The 24,397-nt window shown below is 35.3% G+C and overlaps 2 protein-coding genes across 8 annotated transcripts in view; one reads left to right on the top strand and one right to left on the bottom strand.

The window, feature by feature from the left end:
- Nucleotides 1-17,931, top strand: part of MNS1 (meiosis specific nuclear structural 1) — a 58,125-nt gene extending 40,194 nt beyond the window's left edge. For both annotated transcript variants that reach the window (XM_019665396.1, XM_019665403.1), the window contains 7 exons: nucleotides 1,326-1,428; nucleotides 4,071-4,300; nucleotides 4,881-5,097; nucleotides 5,202-5,309; nucleotides 14,980-15,237; nucleotides 16,191-16,316; nucleotides 17,822-17,931. In XM_019665396.1, coding sequence (XP_019520941.1) covers nucleotides 1,326-1,428; nucleotides 4,071-4,300; nucleotides 4,881-5,097; nucleotides 5,202-5,309; nucleotides 14,980-15,237; nucleotides 16,191-16,316; nucleotides 17,822-17,914 — 1,135 coding nt within the window. In that variant the 3' untranslated portion in view covers nucleotides 17,915-17,931. The remainder of the gene's footprint in view (nucleotides 1-1,325; nucleotides 1,429-4,070; nucleotides 4,301-4,880; nucleotides 5,098-5,201; nucleotides 5,310-14,979; nucleotides 15,238-16,190; nucleotides 16,317-17,821) is intronic.
- Nucleotides 17,932-18,020: 89 nt separating this feature from the next.
- TEX9 (testis expressed 9) overlaps nucleotides 18,021-24,397 on the bottom strand; it is a 132,429-nt gene continuing 126,052 nt past the window's right edge. For 5 of the 6 annotated variants that reach the window (XM_019665433.1, XM_019665442.1, XM_019665424.1 and 2 more), the window contains 3 exons: nucleotides 24,136-24,270; nucleotides 19,776-19,910; nucleotides 18,021-19,221 (listed from right to left, as the gene is read on the bottom strand). In XM_019665433.1, coding sequence (XP_019520978.1) covers nucleotides 19,144-19,221; nucleotides 19,776-19,910; nucleotides 24,136-24,270 — 348 coding nt within the window. In that variant the 3' untranslated portion in view covers nucleotides 18,021-19,143. The remainder of the gene's footprint in view (nucleotides 19,222-19,775; nucleotides 19,911-24,135; nucleotides 24,271-24,397) is intronic. The other variant, XM_019665456.1, reaches the window with a different exon arrangement.

Here is a 24,397-nt window from a genome sequence, read left to right as displayed (position 1 = left end):
AATGTGTGCACTTGTCTTTCAAATGAGAGTAATTTATTTGCATATTGGCTGTTTGGAATTAGATGCACTTTTTTTGGAAGAGGCAATATTATAAATTGTGATTGGATTTGTACATGGGTTCACAATCATTAATATCCAACTCAAAAAGAAAAAAACCCACAAAACAAAACTCTTGTAAATGTATCTCAGCCTCTTAGTAGAGTAAAACATATAGACTAACCTAGAAACTTAATCCTCATTTATAATATTTTTATGAAAGAAGGCAATTTTCTGGCATACATGTTTGCACCTACAGCAGTAAGGGCAAGGACATACGTAATCATAACACCAGGAATCTCTCTCCCCGTACTCCTTATGACTCTCTCTTTCTCGGTATGGGGTACTTGTAAGTTGAGCTTATAATTGGGTGAGTGCCTCTGTGTTCCTGTAAGAATTAAGATGTACATCTAGGGGACATCTAAGGACCCTTCCAACTCAGAATTCTCGTATTCTATCATATTTAGAACTATGACTGGCATATTAAAATGAAAAGTTTTGTATGACATATTGTTTTCACTAAGGGTAAGAAAGTGATAGATTCAAAAGTAATTCAAGGGCTGGCCAAGTGGCTCAGTTGCTTAAGAGCTCGCTCAAGAGTTTGAGCTCTGAGCAACAGCAGTTCGATTCCCGGCCCGAGCTGAGCTGCCACTGAGCTGCCAACAGGTGTCAGGATGGCTCAGCCAAAAAAAAGTAATCAGAGATTATTTGAGGGCAGTTCCCATTTTTAAACAGGTAAGTAAACATGCCCAGAGAAGTGAAGCAAACTTTCCCATGGTCACCCCCTCTTCATCATCATAAAAAAATACCATTTATAGAGTGTTTACTGTATAACAGATACTTTTCTAAGCTCTTTATACACGTTAACTAATTCCCACAACTACCCCTTTTACAGATAGTAAAACGAAGGAACAAAATTTAAGTAACTTGCTTAGGTTTGAACCCCTCCACTATGGTTCTTTTAATTTGATAGTGAGTAGCTGGACAGAAATTTTAACTGATATTGATAAAGCACCTTTTCTGAGCCAGTGCCTGGCAAAAAGATTCTTAGTGATGATTATTGAAAGTGAAAGGGTTGGTTTGTCTAGAAAATGAAGTGTCCCATTTCACATGCATTCTGATTTTTCTTTGGATGAATGGAGAAAGGGGTGTTTTTTCAAAATATTTTAAAAATAATATAAATGTTTTACACATTTATAAAAAATTATTTTAAATTTCAGATATAGATTATTTTTAAAATAGAGCAATATGTTCCGCAAATTTAAATTTCTGTCTTTTTTTTTAAACAGTCTTGAGCTCAGAGAATTGGAGAAGAAATTAAAAGCAGCCTACATGAATAAAGAAAGGGCAGCTCAGATTGCTGAAAAGGATGCCATTAAATACGAGCAAATGGTATTCATGTTTCTGCTCATTATGTTTTCTGTATTTTTAGCTTCGTTTAGAAAAGTAAAAATAGACCAATGTTTTGAAAATTGTTGCATACTATGAAGAAATTACAGTGCTAGATTTCTCAAATACTTTTATACTTTTTAGATCCTTAAGGTATAGGAAATGATGGATTATTTACTATTGAGCCTTGTTTAATATTAGAGCCTTTTCAGAGACACAAAGAATTAGGTTGCTGCTTTGAATGAACGGCTATATTCAGTAACTCCAGCATTCTTTATGGTCTTGGACAAAACAATACAGCACAAGTTGTCAGCATGATCACTATATTTTAATGTTTTAAATTCTTTATTTTTTTAAGTGTCCTAAAAAATAAGTTATTTATAATTTTAGATAGCAGACTTTTCTGTTTTATAAATATCAATCTCTTCTTATCATGTTTCCCTCAATTTTATCCCCTTTTCTAACTCCTAACATACCGCCAAGTTAGGGCAAGAATTACTCAGGGCGAAGGCTTTTCAGACACACTCACCAGTAGTTATACAATATAATATAAACTAGGGTTTACTGAGTTAACACTTAAAAGCAGGTGCACGTCATCACTTGGGCTCTCATTGTCACAAAGAAAGGCTACAGCTAGATGAAAAGATCTGATTGCAATATTATGCAACTTGTAAGTTCCCTTCTCTCATTTCTCTATTATTATATAGAACATTTTGGTGTTAGAGTTCCATCTCTCCTAGATCCCTTTCAAAAGATATCATATGGCCATTAAAGAAAAAGGTAGAGGTAAATGTTTTGGCTTTTAAAGTTGGACAGAATATATTATAGATTAAAAGGAAAAAGGAAAGTTGCAGAAAAATCAAGTTGGAGAATAATACATATCATACACCATTTTTATTTTAAAAGCCTGTACATACTATGTGTATGTGGATATCAACATAAATGTGTATATACACATATGTGGTATATAGCAGTACATGCTCATATACACATGCAATTAGAGGGGTGATATAAAATACTTAACTAGTGCAGTGCAATGTAGGCATCAAATAAGATTACAGGTGCTGACCTAGTGACGTGTGTCTGTGCATGTGTGTTAGGAAAAACCTGGAGGGTTACACAGCATGCTGTAACAGGGATGGCCAGTGGTTGGCACATGGTAGGGAAGGATGAGAAGACTTCATTCCCTAAGCCATATAGTTCTATTCTACCCTTTCCAAAATAAAGTAGAACATAATATACTATTTGACCAGTAGTTTGCAGTTTTAATTACCCTGATAATTGAAGTTGCACAGGGAAATTGTAGACATTTTAATCTGATTCATGAAAGAATTGCTATTTTCTAAATAAAATTGATCCACAAAAATTAAAGTCAGATACTCCTAGGACTTGACTAGGTGTCAGGATATGTAGGTGCTAGTTTTGGCTCAGTCTTTCTGAGCCTTAGTTTGTTTTTTTTTTCAATCTGTGAAATGAGAACATTGTCTTTCTGTAAGTGTGTGGTAATCTATAATACATGTTTAATAAAGAACTTAGTACAACATATGCTAAGAAAAGAGAAAGAAAGCATTTTGATCAAGTCATATTAACAGTGTGTATGTATGTTAAAGCATTGGTTAGATCAGGAATGGCATTTAACATTTGTATTTTAATTTGTTTCTTTTATGTTTGAAGCTGCTAACCATTCGAGCATCTAACCAGTTGGGATGTGATCACAATGGTAAAGGGTAATTTTTAAAATTGCCCCAGTATATTTAAGTTAAAACTTAAATTTTGTTAAATGATTTCAAAGTGCTCAAAACAAATAAGGGGTTTAACCCATTCAAGAAGCAAGACTGTCTCTATCTCAGAAGGAATGATCTTGAATGAGTGAAGAAGTAAAAGCTTCAGAAAACAGTGAAGAACGTGACCCTTTTAAGTTAGGTGATTACAAAGGGCCTTAATAAATGAGAAAAGGGAGACTTCAAAGGCCAGTGGCAGGGAAGAAAGTCTCAGCTGGGAGGAACTTTCAGTGTTGCTCAGAGCTATTGCACAGCAGACCCTTGTGAAAAACACAGTAGGTACACCTTGTTCCACTATGCTGCTCTTCAGTGTGCTCCGCAGATACTGTTTTTTACAAATTGAAGGCAAGACCCTCCACCAGCAAAAAGAATACCACTCGCTTTATGGCGATACTTGCTTTATTACGGTGGTCTGGAACCGAAGCTGCAGTATCTCTGAGGTCTGCCTGTACCATACTTACTCTAAATAGCAGCTGAACCACAATAGAGATAACAATTGTGAAAATTGCCAACATTAAGTAGAATAAAAATACAAGAAAAAGATGACTGCTTCTTTGGCAGTTAACATAGTTATTAATAAAATACTTCTAATTTTACTTATTGTTTTTCAAAGATTGACTTATTCATATTATCTTTATTATGTATTGCCCTGAGCTACTTGGAGGCATAAGAAAGCCTCTTTAGGGTTTGACTCATCATCATTCAAACCCTTCAGGTGACTGTGACTTATCTTTGCTTTTTACCTAGACAGATGAAAATATTTATGTAACAGGCTTTACAATATTCAGTTACATCTGTTTAAAATAGCCTATCATACTGTGCTCAGATTTGAAAATAGAAAGATGAATTTTGTTTCAATAACAGAAACGTGATGCCGAAATAGCCAAAACCATGATGGAAGAACACGAGAGAATGATAAAGGAAGAGAATGCTGCAGAGGACAGACGAAATAAATTGAAAGTACAGTACTGTCTGGACTTAGAGAAACAACTTGAAGAAGAAGAAAAAAAAAAGCAGGAAGCTTATGAGCAGTTGCTGAAAGAGAAACTCATGATTGATGAAATTGTTAGGAAAATCTATGAAGAAGATCAATTGTAAGTTAATCCCAACTTTCTTACATACTTAAAGATTTACGTTAGGCTGATCACAGGCTTGTTTTGAAGAGGTGAGCACCTACACAGTGCCTGATACACAGAAAGTCTTAGTATAGGTTATGATCACATAAACTGAGACCAACTCTTATCTGTCTTTGTTAGCATGATAATTATCTGGTAATTAATAAATACTTATTAAGTGACAATGACTAAACCTTTGTTTTTCTTAAATATGCCCATATCGTATGTTAAAGGACTTGTTTTCTAATGAATTTCCTTGGTAGACACCTGAAGTATAGAGCGCTGCAAGGCAGATGTAAACAGGTTGTAGCCTTTCTGAAATGAGTTCCATAAAACTTGGTTAATAGGATAGAGAAGAGGTATGGTAGTAGTTTATACTCAGAGAAAATTCATACCTGTCATATTTAGTGGCACATAGTAAATAGTATATTTCTTGCATGAATGAACTAACTATAAATAAGTAAGCCTCTTTTTCCATATAATTGAAGTAAATAACACCTATTTTTCCAATATTTTATTATTTCTGTTACTATAAAACTGCATTCACTATTGCATTTAGGGAAAGACAACAAAAGTTAGAAAAAATGAATGTAACTCGAAGGTATATAGAAGAGTTTCAGAAAGAGCAGGCTCTCTGGAGAAAAAAGAAACGTGAGGAGATGGAAGAAGAAAACAGAAAAATCATAGAGTTTGCCAACATGCAGCAACAAAGAGAAGAATATCGGATGGCAAAAGTTCAAGAAAATGAAGAAAAAAGGCTACAGCTTCAGAATATGGTATTAAAATAACCACTTCTTTAACATTGGGGAAATTCTGAAATGTTTGTTATAGGATTTGGTTCCTATAAATGTTTCAGTGTATTTTTTTTTTAATTTCATAGCTGACTCAGAAATTGGAAGAGATGCTACGGCAACGTGAAGATTTGGAACAAGTGCGACAAGAATTATACCAGGAAGAACAAGCTGAAATACATGATAGGAAACTGAAAGTAAGTTTTGGAAATTGAAAGCATGATTAATATAGAGAATATCATTTTGAGATGAAGCAGTAGAAACACAGATTTAAACCTAACCATATTGATAATTGCATTACATTTAAATGGTGTAAACACTACAATTACAAGAGAAATTTTCAAGATGGATAAAAAAACTAAACCCTATCAACAGTTCACAAACTTCATGAAAAGCATGATCAATTATTTGTTCATAAGAAACACAATTTAAATATGAAGACACACAGTTCAAAAGCAAAAGGATGGAGAAAGATATACCCTACAAACACTAATCAAAAGCAAGTTGGAGTAGAAATCATGGTGACAATAGGGTTAAATGTGTATGAAACTAAAGCTTCAAAATACATGAAGCAAAACTGGCAAAACCAAAAGGAGAAATAGACAAATCCATAATTATAACTGAAGATTTCAATATCTCTTCTCATTAATATATAGAATAAGTAGTCAGAAAACCACAGGATGTAGTGTTGAACAATATCAACAAATCTGACATGAAGTCAAGATGATCTGATTTTCTACCTGGGTTGTTCATTTATTGTAGAATTTTCAGAGTTTGTTATGTATTCTAGATACTAGTCCTTGTCAGGTGTGTGGTTTATAAATATTTTCTTAGTCTGTAGCTTGTTTTTTAATCCTCTTAATAGGGTTTTCACAGATCAAATATTTTCCATTTCTATCCAACTTATCAATTTCTGTTTTTGTGGATTGTACTTTTGGTATCAATTTTAGGAAGTCTTTGCCTGGATCCTGAAGAATTTCTCCTTTTTTTTCCCTTAAAAGTTTTTGACTCTTGCATTTAAGCCTGCAATCCATTTTCTGGTAATTTTTTTGTATAAGATACAAAGTCAAGGTTCAGTTTTTGCTTTTGGATGTCCAATTGCTCCACACCATTTGCTGAAAAAAATTCTCTCTCCTACATTGAATTGCTTTTGTACCTTCTTAAACACAGCTGAGCATATTTGTATGGGTATATTCCTGGGATCTCTATTTTATCTGTTGATCCATGTGTCTGTCCCTCCACCAATACCACATGGTTTTGATTACTGTAGCTATATAGTGAGTCTTCAAAATTGTTTTAGCTATTCTAGTTCCTTTGCATTTCCATATAAATTTTAGAATAACCTTGTCTCTGTGTACAAATAGTCTTCTGAGATTTTGATAGGAATTGCATTAAATCTAACTATCAATTGGGGAGAATTGGCATGTTCACTGTCAAGTCCTCCAATCAGTGAACACAATATGACTCTCCATTTTCATTAGTGTTTTGTAGTTTTGAGCATACAAATCCTATATGTTTTGTTAGATTTACATCTAAGTATTTAATTTTAGTGATTGTAAGTGGAATTTTAGTTTTAATATCAGTGTGCACTTACTCATTGCTAAGGTGTTGGCTTTTTCATATTTATCTTGTACCTTACAATCTTGCTGAATTCACTTAGTAGCTCTAGGTGTTTCTTTTTCCCCCTACATAGTCAGTCTTGTCTTCTGCAGATAAGGACACTTTTATTTCTTGCTTTCTTATCTGTATACTTTTTATTTCCTTTTTTTTTTTTTTAGCTGAGCCATCCTGCCACCTGTTGGTGGCTCAGCAGCAGCTCAGCTCAGGCCAGGCATCGAACAGCTGTTGCTCAGAGCTTGCACTCTTGAGCAAGCTCTTAACCAATTGAGCCACTTGTCCGGCCCTTATTTCCTTTTTTTTTTTATTGCCATATTGCACTGGCTAAAACCTCTAGACCTGGTTTGCACTATGATGAATAAGAGAGATGAGAATAGACATCAACTTTCTTTGTTACTTGTCTTAGGGGAAAGTGTTTTTTTGTCAATGCTCTTTATTAAGATGAGGAAGTTTTCTTCTATGTTTTTTTTTTTTCTGAAGGTTTTTATCATGAAGGGGTATTAAGTTTTGTCAAATGCATTTTCTACATCTATTGACATGACCATGTGTTTTTTCTTCTTTAGCCTGGTAGATTACATTGATTTTTTTAGTACCTTTCATCATTGGAATTAACTCCACTTGGTCATGGTGTGTAATTCTTTTAATATACGGCTGGACTCTACTTTCTAATATTGTGTTAAGGATTTTTGCATCATATTCATGAGGAATATTGGATTGGTTGTTAGGGTTTGTTTTTTGTTTGTTTTTTAATACTAGTGTCAGGATAATACTCTTCATAAAATGAATGGGGAAGTGTTCCTTCCTCTTCTATTTTCTGGAAGAAAGTGTAGAATTGGTGTTAATTCTTTAAATGTTTGGTAGAATTTTTCAGTGAAACCATCTGGGCTTGGAGTTTAAGTTTTTGAGTTTTAAATGATTAAATCAATATCTTTAATAGTTATAGGGCTATTCAAATTATCTTATTTAATATTTGGTGAGTTGTGGTTGTGTCCCTCAAGGAAGTGATCCATTTTGTCTAAGTTGTCAAACTTACATCTGTAGAATTGTTCATACTTATTCCCTTAGTATCCTTTGGTGTCTGCGGGGTCTCCAGTGCTATCCCATATTTCATTACTGATACTGGTAATTTGTTTCTTCATTTATTTGGTCACTCTGGATTTAGGTTTTTCTTTTTTTTTTTTTAAAGATTTTTATTGGGGAATTGGGGGATGGGAACAGTGCTGGGAATTGGGGGAAGGGGAACCGACAAGTTGCTGTCGTTTTTGTTCTTCAGTCTAGTTGTGGAGGACGTTGCTTCACTGGCCCAAGTTGGCACCAACATTGCGCTTTTCCCGGGCGAGGCAGATCAGTCGCCGGCTTCTGGATGGCCGCTCACTGCGACTGCTGGCTACACACGGTAGCCCATGGCAACCCACTGCCACAGGGGCTGCAGCCTATGCCGTCGCCAGCGACTCAGGGCAGCCCAGCTCCAGGTTGAGCTGTTGTTCAGCATCTTAGCTGTAGAGGGCAGTGTCACTGGCCCTCACATGTGGGATCCGAACCGGGGCCCTCTGGCGTCCCAAGTCAGTTCTTAACCAATGAGCCATTCAGCGGGCCCTGGATTTAGGTTTTTCAATTTCACTGATTTTTTAAAAAATTTCCATTTTCTTGAGTTATAATTGACATAAAATTGTAAGATATTTAAAGTGTACATTGTGGTGATTTGATATGTTTACACTGTGAAAGGATTCCCCATAACCTAATTATTTAATATATCCATCACCTCACATATTTATTTATTTAATTTTTTGGTGAGGACAGTTCTCTTTTAGCAAATAGAATTATACAATATAGTGTTATCAACTATAGTCACCATGTTTTACATTAGATCCTCAGACCTTATTCATCTTAATAGCTGAAAGTTTACACCCTTTTACCAACGTCCTTCTGTTTCCCCCACGCTCCAGCCATTGGCAACCACTTTTCTACACACTGTTTCTGAGTTTATTTGTGTTTAGATTCCACATATAAGTGTTACCAGTGCATTATTTGCCTTTCTCTGTCCAGCTTATTTCATTAGCATAATACCCTCAAGGTCCATCCATGTTGTCACAAATGGCAGAATTTCCTGCTTTTTTATGGCTTAGTAATATTCCATCACACACACACACACACACACACACACACACACACACACACACACACACACACACAACCTATTTTCTTTATCCATACATCCGTTGATGGACACTTAGGTTGTTTCCATATCTTGGCTATTGACTAAGACTGCATTGAATATGGGGGTGCAGATATCTCTTCAAATATCCTGTTTTCATTTCCTTTGGGTATATATCCAGAAATGGGATTGCTGGATCATATGGTATGGTAGTTCTATTTTTAATTTTTTGAAGAACCTCCTGTTTTCAATAGTGGCTGCACCAATTTACATTATACCAATAGTGCACAAAGGTTCCCTTTTCTCCACATGCTTGCCCACACTTGCCTCGTCTTTTTTATGCTAGCCATTCTAATTGTGAAATGCTGTCTCATTGTAGATTTGACTTGCATTTCCTGATTATTAGTGATGTTGAGCAGCTTTTCATATGTCTATTAGCCACCTGTATGTCCTCTTTGGAGAAAGTGTCTATTCAGGTCCTCTGCCCATTTTCTGTTAAATGGATTGTTGTTTTCTGTTGAGTTGTATGAGTTCTTCATATATTTTGGTTATTAACACCTTATCAGATATGATTTACAAATGCTTTCTCCCATGCAGTAGGTTCCCTTTTCATTTTGATGATGGTGTCCTTTGCTCTGCAGAAGCTTTATAGTTTGATGTTGTCTGATTTGCTTATTTTTGCTTCAATGATATTTTTTATTGGTTTTCATTCATCTCTGTTCTTTATTATCCTTCCTTACACTTGTTTTGGATTTACTTGGCTTCTCTTTTCATAGATTCTTGAGGTTGGAGGATAGATTATTGATTTGACATTTCCTACATGTATGAACTTAGTGCTATAAATGTATTTTCCTAAATGTATGCATTTAGTGTTACAAATTTCCCTCAAAGCTGTTTTAGTTGCATCTCACAAGTTTTGATATGTTGTAATTTCATTTTCATTAACTCCAGTGTATTTTTTTTGTCTTCTCTCTGAACCGTGGATTTTTTAAAAAGTGTGTTGCTTAGTCCACAAATATCCAGAGGTTTTCCTGTTCCTGTTTTTTTTTTTAATTAATGATTTCTAATTTGACTCCATGTGGACAGATAACACACTCAATATATTTCATTTCCTTTAAATTTGTTAGGTAGACACTTGAAAAGAATGTGTATTGTGCTGTTGTTGGGTGAAAAATTCTATAAATGTTGATTAGATCCTATTGGTTGATGATGTTGTTGACTTCTATATGCTTCTGGTTTTCCATCTGTTGGGTTGTCGGAAAAGTCATGACGCATTTTTACAACGAAAAACATAGAAAAAATACATCATGACTTTTCCTACAACCCAATAGTTCTATCAGTTGTTGAGAGAGTATTGTTGAAGTCTCTAACCATAATTGTGAATTTGTGTATTTCTCCCTTCACAAAGTGTTTTTTTATTGAGGAAAAAGTCACATAACATAAAATTTACCACTTTAACTCTTTTAAAGTACACAATTCAGCAGCATTTAATACATTCACGTTTAGCAACCATCATCTCTGGTTCCAAAGCATTTTCATTATCCCATAAGGATACCTTGTACCCATGAAGCAGCCACTCCCCCTTTCCCATCCCTGTAACCTGTGGCAACTATTAATATAAATCTACTTTTTGTCTCTGTGAATTTGGCTATTCTGGATATTTCATATAAATGGGATCATACAGTATGTGAACTTTTGTGTCTCACTTTTTTCCCGTCGGATAATGTTTTTGAGTTCATTTTGTAGCATGTATCAGTACTTCATTCCTTTTTTTTTGGCCTAGTAATCATTGTATGAATATACCACATTTTATTTATCCATTCAACAGTTGATATGTTTTTTCCCCCACCTTTTGACTATTGTGAATGTTGCTGCTATGTACATTTGTGTAGAAGTTTTTGTTTGAATAGTTTTTTTAAATTCTTTTGGGTATACCTAGGAGTGGAATTACCAGGTCATATGGTAATTCTGTGTTTAACTTTTTTGAGGAACTGCCCAACTGTTTTCTACAGCAGCTGCACCATTTCACATTTCTAACCCCAATGTAGGAGGGTTCTAGTTTCCCCACCTCCTTGCCAACACTTATTATTTCCTGTCATATTATACACAAAAATGAACTCAAAATAAGTAAGACATACACAAGAAAGCTGAAGGTACAACATTTCTAGAAGAAAACAGGAAAAAGTCTCTATGAACTTGAGAATGGCAAATAATTTTTGATAAAAAGGGCATGAGCAATTAAAAGAAAAAGTTTATAAATTGAGCTTCATCAGAATTAACAGTTTCCTACTATCGTTAGGAAAATGAAAATGCAAGCCACAATCCGGGAGACAATATTCCCTATATATATATCTTACAAAGAACTTTTATCCAGAATATATAAAGAACACTTATAACTCGATAATAGAATATAAAGAACCCAGCTATTTTCAATGAGCGAAAAGTTTGAACACACACTTCATAACAAGATATATGAATAGTCAAGTACACAATAAAGTGTAGCTGTTAGTGTTGTTATATTTAATATTTTCAACTATGTCAAAACATTATCTTAGATAACACTGTTTCTTCGTTGAGGAGGAAATAGATCCCATGTATTGATATAAAAACCTGTTGCATGTATATTCTTAGTATTTAACTGCATATAAGAATAAAATGTGTAGGGGCCGGCCGAGTGGCTCAGTTGGTTAAGAGCTTGCTCAAGAGTGCGAGCTCTGAGCAACAGGGTCACTGGTTCGATTCCAGCCTGAGCTGAGCTGCCGCTAAGCTGCCAACAGGTAGCAGGATGGCTCAGCTAAAACAAAATAAAAATAAAAAATAAAATATGTATAGGTTTCTTTAAAAACCATATAATCCACTTAAATATACCTAATATCAAATTACCCAAACATGTTAAGAATTAAATGATGGATGAAGGTATAACAGATATATATGAACAAATGGGAAACAGGAGGGCTATTACAAGACTACTAGAACATAAAGTTAATCCCAGATATCACAGATAAAAGGTATAATCAATATTGAATTTTAATCTTCCTTGTAATGTTGCATTGAAGTACATCATTTTAAAAGCCGCTGGAACTCCAAAGAAAATTTACCAGAATAGTGCAAGGGGAAGAGTGTTTAACACCACTAGAAATTAATAACAAATAATTCAACCTACCAATTGAAAATCTAAAAATATTCTTTTCAACATTGGCTGAAGAGAAAATTTGCAGACAATTTAGAGGATGGAATTACTGTATATCAAAATCTATCAGATTTTGTAAAACTGATCCCTGAGGCAATTAATTAATAAACAAGAATATTGGAAAAAATTATCTGGGCAATCAACTCAGTAACTTATAAAAACAATACAAATTCAAATATGAGACAAGAATATGGAAGGAAATAGTAAAGATACAAGTGGTGGAAATAAACTAAAAATCAGAAAAACACATTAGCATTAATCTAATTGCTTAATATTGGGGGGGGAGCTTTTACTCTGGAAAAGACATACAAAAGAAAAAAGTAAAAACAATTTGAAGGAATAAAGGTTCTATAAAAAAGATTAGAAAAATAGTGAAAGGTCATTCAATTGTACACTAGTAATGTGAAAAATCTCAAAGGCACAATTTTCTGATTTCAAAATACAGTGGTTTCAAAAAATGTTGAAGAATCAGGCAAAATCAGATTATTAAGGCTATTTCCTATATCTAAAGTCTTTTGTGCCCTGCCTCACAGCCTCTCAGCCTCACCTCTGGTTTTAGTGACAGCTGTGGAGAACAGTTGTGAGGGCTTAGACTGACTTTGTGCTGACAGCTTCCTAAAGTGTGGGGGTGTGAGTAGGGGTACATCCTCTGGGGTATCCCTCAAAAATCAATGGACAGAAATGAAAGGACAGATGCTTCTTCCTGTTGGCCTTTGGGAAGGTGTGAGGGAGGAAGGTCCCGAAAGGTGCTCCATGCATTCCTTATCAGTTCCTGGCAGGATTAAGCCTCAGTTGCCCATGGTGGTAATGAGTTCGGTGAGGTACCGGTGGTGGCTTGTCTTCCTTCCCCGTTGCACTCTGTCACCGCTGCTTCCTGAGAGTACATCCCTGATAAAATATCTATGTACAAGTCCTTGTTTAAGGCTCTGCTTTCAGAGGAGAACCCAGACTAAATACCTCTAAAAAATTATTTCAAACTTTCAGAGAACAGCTATTTCTCAAACCACATACTGGGTTTTAGAACACATAAAAGGATGGAAAATTATGCAGTTTACATTATACAACAATATAATCCTGATCCAGCTATAACAAAGAGTACATGAACTCTTTTCTAGTTGATAAAGTGTAACAAATTATGTTTTGTTTTGCCAAACACTTTATTTTTTATCTAGATGTCTTCATTGGATTAAACTAAAATTTGTATGGGAGATGGATGCTGGGAATTGTCAGCATTTCATTTGGCTCAATATGTACTAAATTTCTATGTGAAAAATATGAGAATCTCTGGAGGAATTTAAAGCTTAGACAGTGGCTCTGCCGTCAGTGAGCCGTTTGACTTCTATGTAATCGGTGGCAAATAAACATAAACTATATATGATAAAAACTATATGCCCAGTATCCCAAAGAAAAATAAGATTGGCCTCTAGGAATTTATTTTTAGTGAGGAGATAAGGCCTATACATATGAAATAAAATTAAATGATGGAAAAATTAAATGGTATAAGAGGCCAGAGAGATAAGTATGAATTACAATGATTAGAAAAGACTTTATGGAGGGGGTAGGATTTGAAAAGAGGATTAGATAAGAGTAAGTGAAGAAAGAGGTTCAATACTGAATATAATAATCAAAGTTGCTTTAGCTGATACTGCAGATTGGCTCACTTAAACCCTACTTTTATTTTTTAATTTTTTTTAAGCTGAGCCATCCTGCCACCTGTTGGCAGCTCAGCGGCAGCTCAGCTCGGGCCGGGAATCAAACTGGTGACCCTGTTGCTCAGAGCTCGCACTCTTGAGCAAGCTCTTAACTGAGCCACTCGACTGGCCTACCCTACATCTATTCTTAAAACATTTGTCTTATTTTGTTATAAAAGACTATAAAGTTAAAACTACTTTTCTTTAGCTAGAATCCTTCATATGATGTAGATTATCTCCAGCAGTTATACCCTGACCCCCACCCCGCCCTTTCAAGGTGTGAAGATGGAAGTGAGCAAACTGAGCAGCCACACTGGGAAGACCAGGTCACTGGGGTGGCTTTGGTGGAGTTATCACCATGGGGTCTGAGCAGTGGGCTGTCTGCTTGGTTCCCTGGACCTCCTGGAAGTTCTCTCTGCCACCTGAGGGCCTGTGGTAAATCCCTTAGAGTTTGTGTTATTCTGTAAGTAAGAACCCTGACCATATATTGTTAAGGCAATATTTTGAATGCCTTGAGGATAGGGGACTACCTGGAGCTTGTGTAAGAACTGGGTTAGTTAGAGAGGGATTTAAAATTTACATCAGTCCTAACTGAATAGATGCTAAAGCAAAAATAGTAAAATGTTACTGGTAGAATCCATGTGTTTCGGTATATGGGTGATCACTGTCAAGTTCTTTGTTTTTTGATTATGTTTGAAATTTTTAAAATTAAAAATTAAAAATTAAAAATAAAGTGTTGAGAAAATTAAAGTTTGTAGGAAAGGAATTTTAACTGTTCCAAGTAAATTTGACTTTCCCTTAAAAACTTCTGATTATCTTTGCTAGACTATTGTTCTGAACAATAGTTTCAGAGAAGATTCTAGAATGATTCATAGTTAAAACATATTTCACAGAACACAGGTTTAATAAACGTGGGTGTGCAAAAAAAGTTTTCATATCAGCTCTTTTCAAAGTAGATATGTGTTAATTCTGAGTACAGAAACAAGATGGTAAATACATACAAATTAAAATTTAAAAACAAGTAATAGAAGGCAATTCAAAGGTAGCATGTCCTTAAACAACTAGCTTTAAAAGGACAGAGCAATGTATTATCTTGAAAAGGCATTTTTAGTTTTATTTCATATTGTTAACACTAAGCTTAACCAAATTCTCCCACCCTTTATAAATCTGCTGTAAAGAAACAGTTACTGAATGAATTACAATGTTTTGTTTAGGAAGAAGCAGAAGAGAAATTGAGAAAGCAAAAGGAGTTGAAGCAAGATTTTATAGAACAAATGGCCTTGAAGGAACTAGTACTACAGGCTGCGAAAGAGGAAGAGGAGATCTTTAGAAAAGCAATGTTAGCTAAACTTGCCGAGGATGATCGAATAGAATTAATGAATGCTCAGAAACAAAGAATGAAGCAACTAGAACACAAGAGGGCTGTGGAAAAACTTATCGAAGAGCGTCGCAACCAGTTCCTTGCAGCCAAAGTAAGAAAAAATATTTTCTATTTTGGTGTTTTTGTTTGTTTGTTTTTTTGGTCATTATCATTTAACAGCAATCACCTCATGTATTCATCCACTAAACAGTTAACTGAGAACATTTTATGTGCCAGATGATGTGAGCTACCTGTTTACGAATCATAATTTTATTTCCTTTCTGTTTTCCATGTCTTTGACAAGGAGTGGTCTGAAGAAATAGTGGCCCTAGTAAACTAGTTATTTCAGAGAAAAGCTTCGCATTACTACTACGTTAATGTAATTCTTGGCAGAAATTCATCACTATTTCAGTGGTCTGCCTTTTAGCATCTTCCCTATCCAACGGGATTTTTTGGATACGTTTCCATAAGTCTTCTTCTAATCCCTAGAACTTTTTAAAGCTAGTCCTCTCTTCCTTATCACATGGCACAGAACTTGGGTGCAGTTGAGTATTCAGAGCTCTCTCCTAAGAAATACTAGTTCTCCCTGTAGAACGCTTGTTGCTACTCTTATGCTTCACGCAGGCTTTTTAAAACTTGGTATTTATGGACATGTGTCTTTTAGATATCCCTATTCTGCTTTATCTACTTTTTTTTTTGTCTTACACTGTAAGCTGCCTCCAGCACCTGCCGCATGGTACTCATTCAATAAATATTTGTTGAATTAATTAGGAAATAACTTTTCGAACATTTTTTCCTGGGTAATGAAGATATTGTCCTGAAAATATGTACTTGCCTCCCTAAAACGCCAGTCATAACTATTATTTTTGTAACTTTAAAGGAATAGTGACTATTAAAGATATGTACATATAATATATATAAGATATATATACATACCGTCTAGTATCTTTTGAAGTGTCAATATATAGTTCATCAATTATATCTAATTCACTGCAAAAGTAGTTTTGATAAGTTCTTAAAAGATTAATGTATTTTGTGACCATCGCATTTTACTTACATTTCCAGCAACATGAACTGGAAGAGTGGCAGTTGCAGCAAAGAAAACAAGGCTGTATCAATGCAATTGTTGAAGAAGAAAGACTGAAGCTTCTCAAAGAACATGCTGTAAAATTACTAGGTTATCTCCCTAAAGTAAGTGAGATTTAACTCAAAAGTGTAATGCTCATGACCTCTACTGGTGAGGGGAAACCATGGTTAGGATTCCAGAGGGCCTGGGCTTCACTCACTCCTTGCTGTCATCAAGCCGCAGTGGGATCTTGGCCTGTCACTGAACATCTCCAAAATGAGAGTTGGTCTTGGCATTTTTAGAAGTATGAGCTAGATTTGTTGAATTTAAATTTTAGAGATTCTTTTCTCCCCTGTCAGTCTAGGAGGTCTAAAACTAAACTACCATAAAGCAATTGTGAGACTCTTACACCAAAGCTGATGACACATAGGAAAATCTTGTAATCAGTAACACCAATAACAGATACGTACTTGTACTGAGTTGGTGACAGATCTGCTCTACAATAGGAGGCTGTGTTATAACGAGGTACCAGGTAACCTCAGTTTTTAAAAGTACTTCCAGAAGATAGCAAATTTTCATGAACACCTGAGTTTCACAGGCCACATAAACATCTGGACTCTTAAATAAAATTTCTACCCTTCAAATACAGAAATTATGACATTTGATATTTTATTCAGTTGGAAGGATCAAGTGCATATTTTGTGTTTAGTTCAATGCTAAGGAAGAAAAGGAAGGAGAAAGAGAAACATGAGTAATTATTGCCTGTTCACAGGACCTTACAGTCTAATTGTTCAGACAGGACTGATGAATAGAAAATGATGTATTAATGACAACAGCCACATGGAACTGATAAATTCCATGAAATAGACTACAAATTCTGGAAGAGTCTTAAGTTTTAGATAATTTTGTAGGGAAACAGTTGTGGAGATGGGAGAAAGCCTAATAAACCTGATATCCTAAAATGACTTTTATCCTTTAGGTCCTAATGGTTCCAATGACCTAAATTATTATTTAGATCCTATAGTTATAAGTAAAGATTTAAGTTGTTTTGTTTTAAAGAGCCTTTTACTGTAAGGGAAAAGAAAAGAAAAAGAATTTCAAAGCGCTAGCAAGAATTTTAAATGGCTTAACTCCAAACCTGGATTCTTTCCCGTAAGACCGAATGTTTACTGATTAGCCATAGAACTGAGGCAAGAACTAGTCCCTTGCATGAACCTGGCAAAGCTCCGTCTCTTCACCTGAGCCCCTCACATCGTATTGTAGGGCTGTTTCAACAGGACAGTGTAGATGCAGTTCCTTCCCATTCAGCCACTCTAAGCAGTAGTACTTGTAGTAAAGAAGATCCCAGATTCCTATGACAAGTTCCAACACCAGAACTGATAAATTGGGAAATCAAGTCAGTCGAAGAATATTGAGAGAGAGAGAGAGAGAGAGAGAGAGAGAGAGAGAGAGAGAGAGTGCACACGCGCGTATGGTCATAATGTTTCAGAAAGTTATTTTTTCATAAATTTATTAAATGGATTTCATTATCTTGGAGATGTTACAAATTTCATGTCTATATATGTTAGTCTTACAAGCATTTAGTGATATATCCTGGCATTCAAAGTAACTCAAAATATTTTTCTTGTAGGGAGTATTCAAAAAAGAGGATGATATTGATATGCTTGGCGAAGAGTTTAGAAAAGCGTATCAGAAAAGGAGTGAAATTTGTGAAGAGAAGTGATATCATCAATATTTGGTAAAACCTGGATTATTTGTACCACTAGATGTCAGTGTAACTTTTGTTTTACAGTTCAGTGATAGGACTCCATTGTCTGTATGGATTTTCTAAAATATCTCTGTATCATCATTTGTAAACAGTTATCTATAAGAAAACATTTGCTTTCTGATAAAAATTAAAATTACTGAATAATTTGAGGATCTGAGTTTTATAACACCACATTATAACACTCCATATATAGCAATATAGAGAGGGTGCCAAAAAAATGTATACACATTTTAAAAAAGGAAAAAATTATTAAAATTGTAATATTCAATATATACCGATAACAAAAGATGCATACAAGTCATGTATATACATTTTTTTGGCACCGCTGGTATACAGGCTAAACCCAGGAGACTAACTTCTCTATACCACTCCTACTGTTCAGAACTTTTCTATATTTCCATTCAGGCTACAGTTCTGTGTTTAGGAATTTTACTTCCCTGATTTTTTGGCCAGGGAAATAGGTATTTAGAATTAATTTGGGTTTAAATCATATTTTTCTGACATATGATGATACGGGGGAGCCAGATGGCCTTCCAAAAACCAATGAGAGAGGCTTCAGAAGAAGCCAACCCTGCTGACACCCGACTTCAGACTTCCAGCCTCCAGAACTGGGAGAAAGTTTGTTGTTTAAGCCTCCCAGTCTGTGGTACTTCCTTATGGCAACCCTAGCACACTAATCCAAAGTTAAGTCCATATTCACATGGTATATGTTTTTAAACATTAATTTTTTAAATGTAAATATTTTTTAAAACACTTTTTTGTTTTTTAAAAAAGCACCTTTTCTGTCTACCATAAAGGAGGAGAAAAGTAATAGGTGAGACTTTTCAAAGTGCTTAATTGTCAATAAGATACTAAAGACAATTCCTCTCAGATACACTAAATTAACTAACTAGAGCTAAATCTCCAGAACATAAAATACTTTCTATTCAAGTGCAGCTGAGGAAGGGCTACTAGGTCAAAAGAAAGACAGCAAAATCAAAAGTTAAATTCCTATTGCTTTATTTTACCAAATATTTTCTTTAAATTACATATCAATGTTGTATCCCCCCAATATAAACAGGGAATTCTTTTGATTTCATTATCAAATATCTTTATTACTTACTAGTACAAATAATTCAAACCATTACACATTACGTATACCCACCACACACTGCTGGTTCTAGAGACTGATTAGAGTAGATCACTTAAGAATTTCCCCAATCAAGTGCCTTCATAAATTCCTCTTCGGTGAAAGACAGCATCTTGGCAGCTTCAATATGCATCTGTGTTTTTTAAAAAAATCAATATTGTCTAATTTAGTATTAATAGACCACAGGAAATTTGTAAGAGTGTATGTATAATATGCTATCAAATTATAATCTATTGTAGGACTGTATACTGTAATTCCAATAAACATATTTGAAATGGTAATTACATTCAGGGGTCAGCCTATAAAAGCCTATTTGTTCAGTGGTGGAACTGCACCAACCTACTGTTGCCTTTGCAAAAAAGAGAAAGTGGCAGAATGATGAATTCATATCTTCTCACTACCAGGTAACATGTAGAGAATGGAACAATAGTAGTTTGGAATCAATTTTCCCCTAAGATGATAGATATTTTTGTATATGGTACTCATACTGTATTTTCCAGTCCCATTTTCCACATTACTAATTTACTTTCATGAAAACCATTTGCTTGGTGACATTACATATAAATCTTATATACTGATAAATTTTGTGTTGAAGTATGTCAAACATACCTAAAGTACACTAAATATTTTAGTAGAGAGGTCCACATAATATCTATGGTTTAACCTTGTTTTTTAGGGTGGACTCACCTTCTGCCTTTTTAAAATGTCAATTAATTTTAATTGTTTCTTGAACCCTATCATTAATTCTCCCTTTTGTTTTTCTAGCTTCTTGTTTTCTGATTTTAATGCTTCAATTTTTTTCTGTTCTTCATTGGCTATATCCTACAAAAGGAAAAAAATTACAGAAACTTTTAACTAAAATGTAAAAATTTTGGTAAAGTTCTCTTTGATAACTTTTAATGATGCTCAAGTCTCACATTTAAAAAAACGTTTTTAAAGTAACAACTCAGCTCTAATTCCAATAATAGCAAAGTAGCTTGTATTGGGTCAACACTCCTGACAGTAGCAAATACAAACTCTGGACACAATTTTTAAAACATTGGAAAGAACAGATGAATTGAATCAATAGTAAGAGCAGCATACTGGTTGCGATTCACATTCAGTTGGCTTCTGCAAGCATTTTCCAGTTCACGGGTTCACAGACCTTAAGCAAAAAGTAGCAGCCCAGTCGTATTGGGCTGACAAAGGAGCAAGGCTGCCAGGGTGAGAAATTTCCAGGTGAGAAACCTGGAAAGGAGGAGGCTCTCAAAATCTGCATATATATTTCCCTCAAATCCTTGGCAGACACCCAAATACCAGGTACATGGTGAGACTCCTAGGAACCCATGAAAAGCAACAGCTTCAGTCTACAAAGCTGAGCAGAGAATTCTGCCACTGCCCATGACCAGGGAGACTGAGTTTGTTATCTTGGTAAAAATTAACTGGATGAGCTCTGAAGCACTTTGGACAATGCAGAAAGAGGATCAGCGACCTTTAAAGACACATTAGTAGAAGCTCCTAAGTACAGAAAGATCTTATATAGTGAGAACTCAATGTCATTGACAGATTCTGTGATTTTAAATGATATGACGTGTAATGAAACCAATTTTACCATAGGCTAATTGATGTAAACAAGACTCAAGTTCCTAAGCCATCTCATCAACATAACAAAATAACATTGAATGAAACACTATTTCAAGGACCTGCTATACTTGGGAAAAAGTCAGTCTTTCATGCAAAAGGAAGATGATACCAGAAGGAAACCTGAACCTACATACACAGAAAAGATTACCAGAAATAGTAACATGGTAAATATCACTTTTTAAAAATTCTCTTTAAATAATTGAGAGTGCCATCAGCAGGACAGCAGAATAGGAAGCTCCAGGCCCTTGTGCCCCCAAGGAGCATGGAAACACTGACTGTATAGACCAGTGCAGGCTCATGAGAACGCTAGATGCCAGTTAAGCAGCAGCAACCAAGCAAAAGCCACATTCAAAATAGTAGGAAATTTCATGGCATCTATTTTCATCCTTTCCCCTCACTCCTGAGCATCTATTTTTCAAAATAACCATGCAGTGGCTTTGTACTGCTTTTTGGATAAAATCCAGAATACTTAACGTGGCCTAAAGGACTTAGATGGGTTGGCCTCTACCCATGTTTGAAGCCTCACTTTGTAACACCCCCTTCACATCCATCCTTGCCTTTCATTACCTTGTCTTCTTTCCTGACGTAGAGCCATTTTTTAGATACTATTCCTTGTGTCCACAATCTCTTCCCCTGGCACATATCTCCTATATGTTATTCAGATCTTAGCTTAAATTACATTTTTAAAAAACATTCACTGACCTGGTTACCTGCTTAAAGCACCATGTAACTTCTTTTAAGGCATTAATCACAGTTGCCCCATATTTTTGCTTGATGAGTTATCTAAATAAGATCCAACTTCTTCACTATAAGTACCACATTTATTATTTATCACCTTCGTATCTCCAGCCTCTAGCAAAGATCTGGCAGGTACCCAGCAGGCCCTCATAAATGTTTCTAAATTAATTAATGAAGAATTAGAAATTATCTGTTCCTAAATGAAGTAACATGGACTTGGTTAACATATTTTAAATGAACTTCAAACCACCATTGATTCAGATGCTGTTTTTAAGTAGAATTCCTGTCAAGCATCACAAAGTTGTCATTCCTCATTCCTTCCGTCAGTGTGTCACAGCAGTGAGTGGGAAAGTCGGGGTTCCTGCACTCACGCAGCATCTGGTTTAAGCTGACTGACCTCATTTTAAGTTATTCTAAAGCCAGATTACTTGATTCCTAACCTCTATGGAGAATAAGTTTATCATTTTTAAATAATAAACCTGAATAATTTTAATTGCTTACCTAATTACATGTCTAATCAGAATGAGAAGCAAGGTACAAAGAATTAAAATGGAAAAAAATATACCAGCTCACAAAAGAAAACCTTATATACTTATTAGACTCCAAGGAAAAACTTACTGCATATCCCAAAAACATCCCTCAAAGAGGAAAGTTAGAAATAAGGCAAAATAATTGAAAAATCAAAAACTCAGGGCCGGCCGAGTGGTGTGCTTTGGTTAAGAGCTGGCTTGGGACGCCAGAGGGCCCCGGTTCGGATCCCACATATGAGGGCCAGTGACACTGCCCTCTACAGCTAAGATGCTGAACAACAGCTCAACCTGGAGCTGGGTTGCCATGAGTCGCCGGGGGTAGGCTGCAGCCCCTGCTGCAGTGGGTTGCCGTGGGCTACCGTGTGTAGCCAGCAGCCAGCGTGAGCGGCCAGCAGCCAGCGACTGATCTGCCTCGCCCGGGAAGAGCGCAATGATGGTGCCAACTTGGGCCAGTGAAGCAACGTCCTCCACAACTAGACTGAAGAACAAAAGGACAGCAACTTGTCTGTTCCCCTTCCCCCAATTCCCAGCGCTGTTCCCATCCCCAAATTCCCCAATAAAAAAAAAAAAATCTTAAAAAAAAAAAAGAAAAAGAAAAAACTCAAGATACATGAACACTTTTCAGACATCTAAAATAAGTTACATTTAAGAACTCTGATCTCAACATAGCTACCTGATAGTAAATAGTAATATATACACAAAACTTCACCTGTTTAAATTGGTCACCCCCAATGCAGGCCTAAGGTAGGAAGTGTGTCTTGAACACATCTAAGTTTTTATAGCACTGATGGTTTCACACTGAGTTGCTCACAGACCAAGTCGTCCTTATTTGAATTTGCAAAATGGCTGGCTAGAATTAGGAGCGTCATCTGTTGTCATGGAAACAAGTTTTTCTTTCTACTTCTCTAATGTGTGCTAAAACAGATTAAATCTACAAACAGAATTAGCAAATCCTGACATCACTGGTTAGTCCATTTCATTTCATTTTCTTCAAAATCCTTTTTAGAGTGCACCAAATTGGAAATAATAACATGCTAATTATTGGCAAGTTTGTAAAGACTTCCTAACTTGCTCATTTAATAACTTCTATTAATCAGTCCCCATCACCATGCCATCATTGATGGTTGCTGAATATGAACAGTCTGATCATACAGTATAAAGAACCTCACAGAAGATAATCTTAAAACTCTGTAGTCACTGTAACATTTGCCTGTTAAACATGTTGGAGGACTTTCCAAGATCAGTTTCGTTCTATGTCCTATAATGCTACTAACTTAATCCAAAACGTATCATTTTGTGTATGTAATGAGAGTGGCTCCTAATTTCATCATCCAAGCCATCGTTAAATTATTTAATATTGTCCCAAGGGAGAGATTCCAAAGGAGCATCACTTTTAGCCTGACACAAAACCAAAACCTAGTAGCCAATATTTAGAGTGTAAAACAGGTTTAAATACACTCGATATTTAAGCCTTCATTTATTCAACAGATATTTTAGGAATAGAGCGCTAATTCTATTGTATGTCAATCTTTAGCTAAATACTGCAATACAATGGTGATTACTACAATAACTCTATAACTAGTTATTAAAATATCATCTCAGAACCAGTGGGAACTTGTTAAAACTGCAGCTTCTTAGGCCTCACCCCAGACCTAGTGAATCAGAATCTCTGGGGGTGGAGCCCAGCAATCCATGTTTTAACCAGCTCTCCCGGGGATTCTGATATGTGCTCAAGTTTGAGCACCACTGCTCTGGAAAATCTCCTCTTGCATTCTATATTAGAAAATTGAGGCTCAAAGAAGGATATAACAGACTTGATCCCACCATTTATCCCCAGAGATTAGGAAAGTATTTGGCATATAACATGGGCACAATGTTGTATGTATTGGGTGAAAAAGTGAATGAATAAAGATTTGTTGGATGAAAAAAAAGGAATGAATCCTCCAAACAGTTGTGTTATCATCCACTTATAGCAATAGTCCAAGCAAAATAATCCTAACTTATTGATAATGTACATACTGATAATGAATCTATTTCTTCTGAAAAGAGAAATGTTCACTTGGACAACAAGAATTATAACTTATTTTTGACTCTTGCATTAAAGAGGAAGTTACCAAAGGTGATCACTAACAAAGCTATTTAATTTTTTTCCATACCTTGTTATTTTGCCTTAATTTACTTAGCTCCAATTTATACTTTTCTGCATCTTCTAGAGCTCTATTCAAGCGAACTTCTGTGGCACTTTGACTAGTGGCAGCTTGTTTTTGTAGTTTTCTTTTATTTTCTAATTCCTGTAAAGTAAAAGGGATACATGGAATATTTATAAATGTTTCCTGTATTATTTTGGAATATTTTCCATTTCCCTTGCTTTCTCCCAAATTAATCAATCAATCTCTCCCTCCCTCTCTGTCTCTCTCT

This window comes from Hipposideros armiger, unplaced genomic scaffold (genome assembly GCF_001890085.2).
Source record: "Hipposideros armiger isolate ML-2016 unplaced genomic scaffold, ASM189008v1 scaffold_12, whole genome shotgun sequence".
NCBI lineage: Eukaryota > Metazoa > Chordata > Mammalia > Chiroptera > Hipposideridae > Hipposideros > Hipposideros armiger.
Note: the sequence above shows the minus strand (reverse complement) of the source record. Positions and strands in the feature narration are given on the sequence as shown.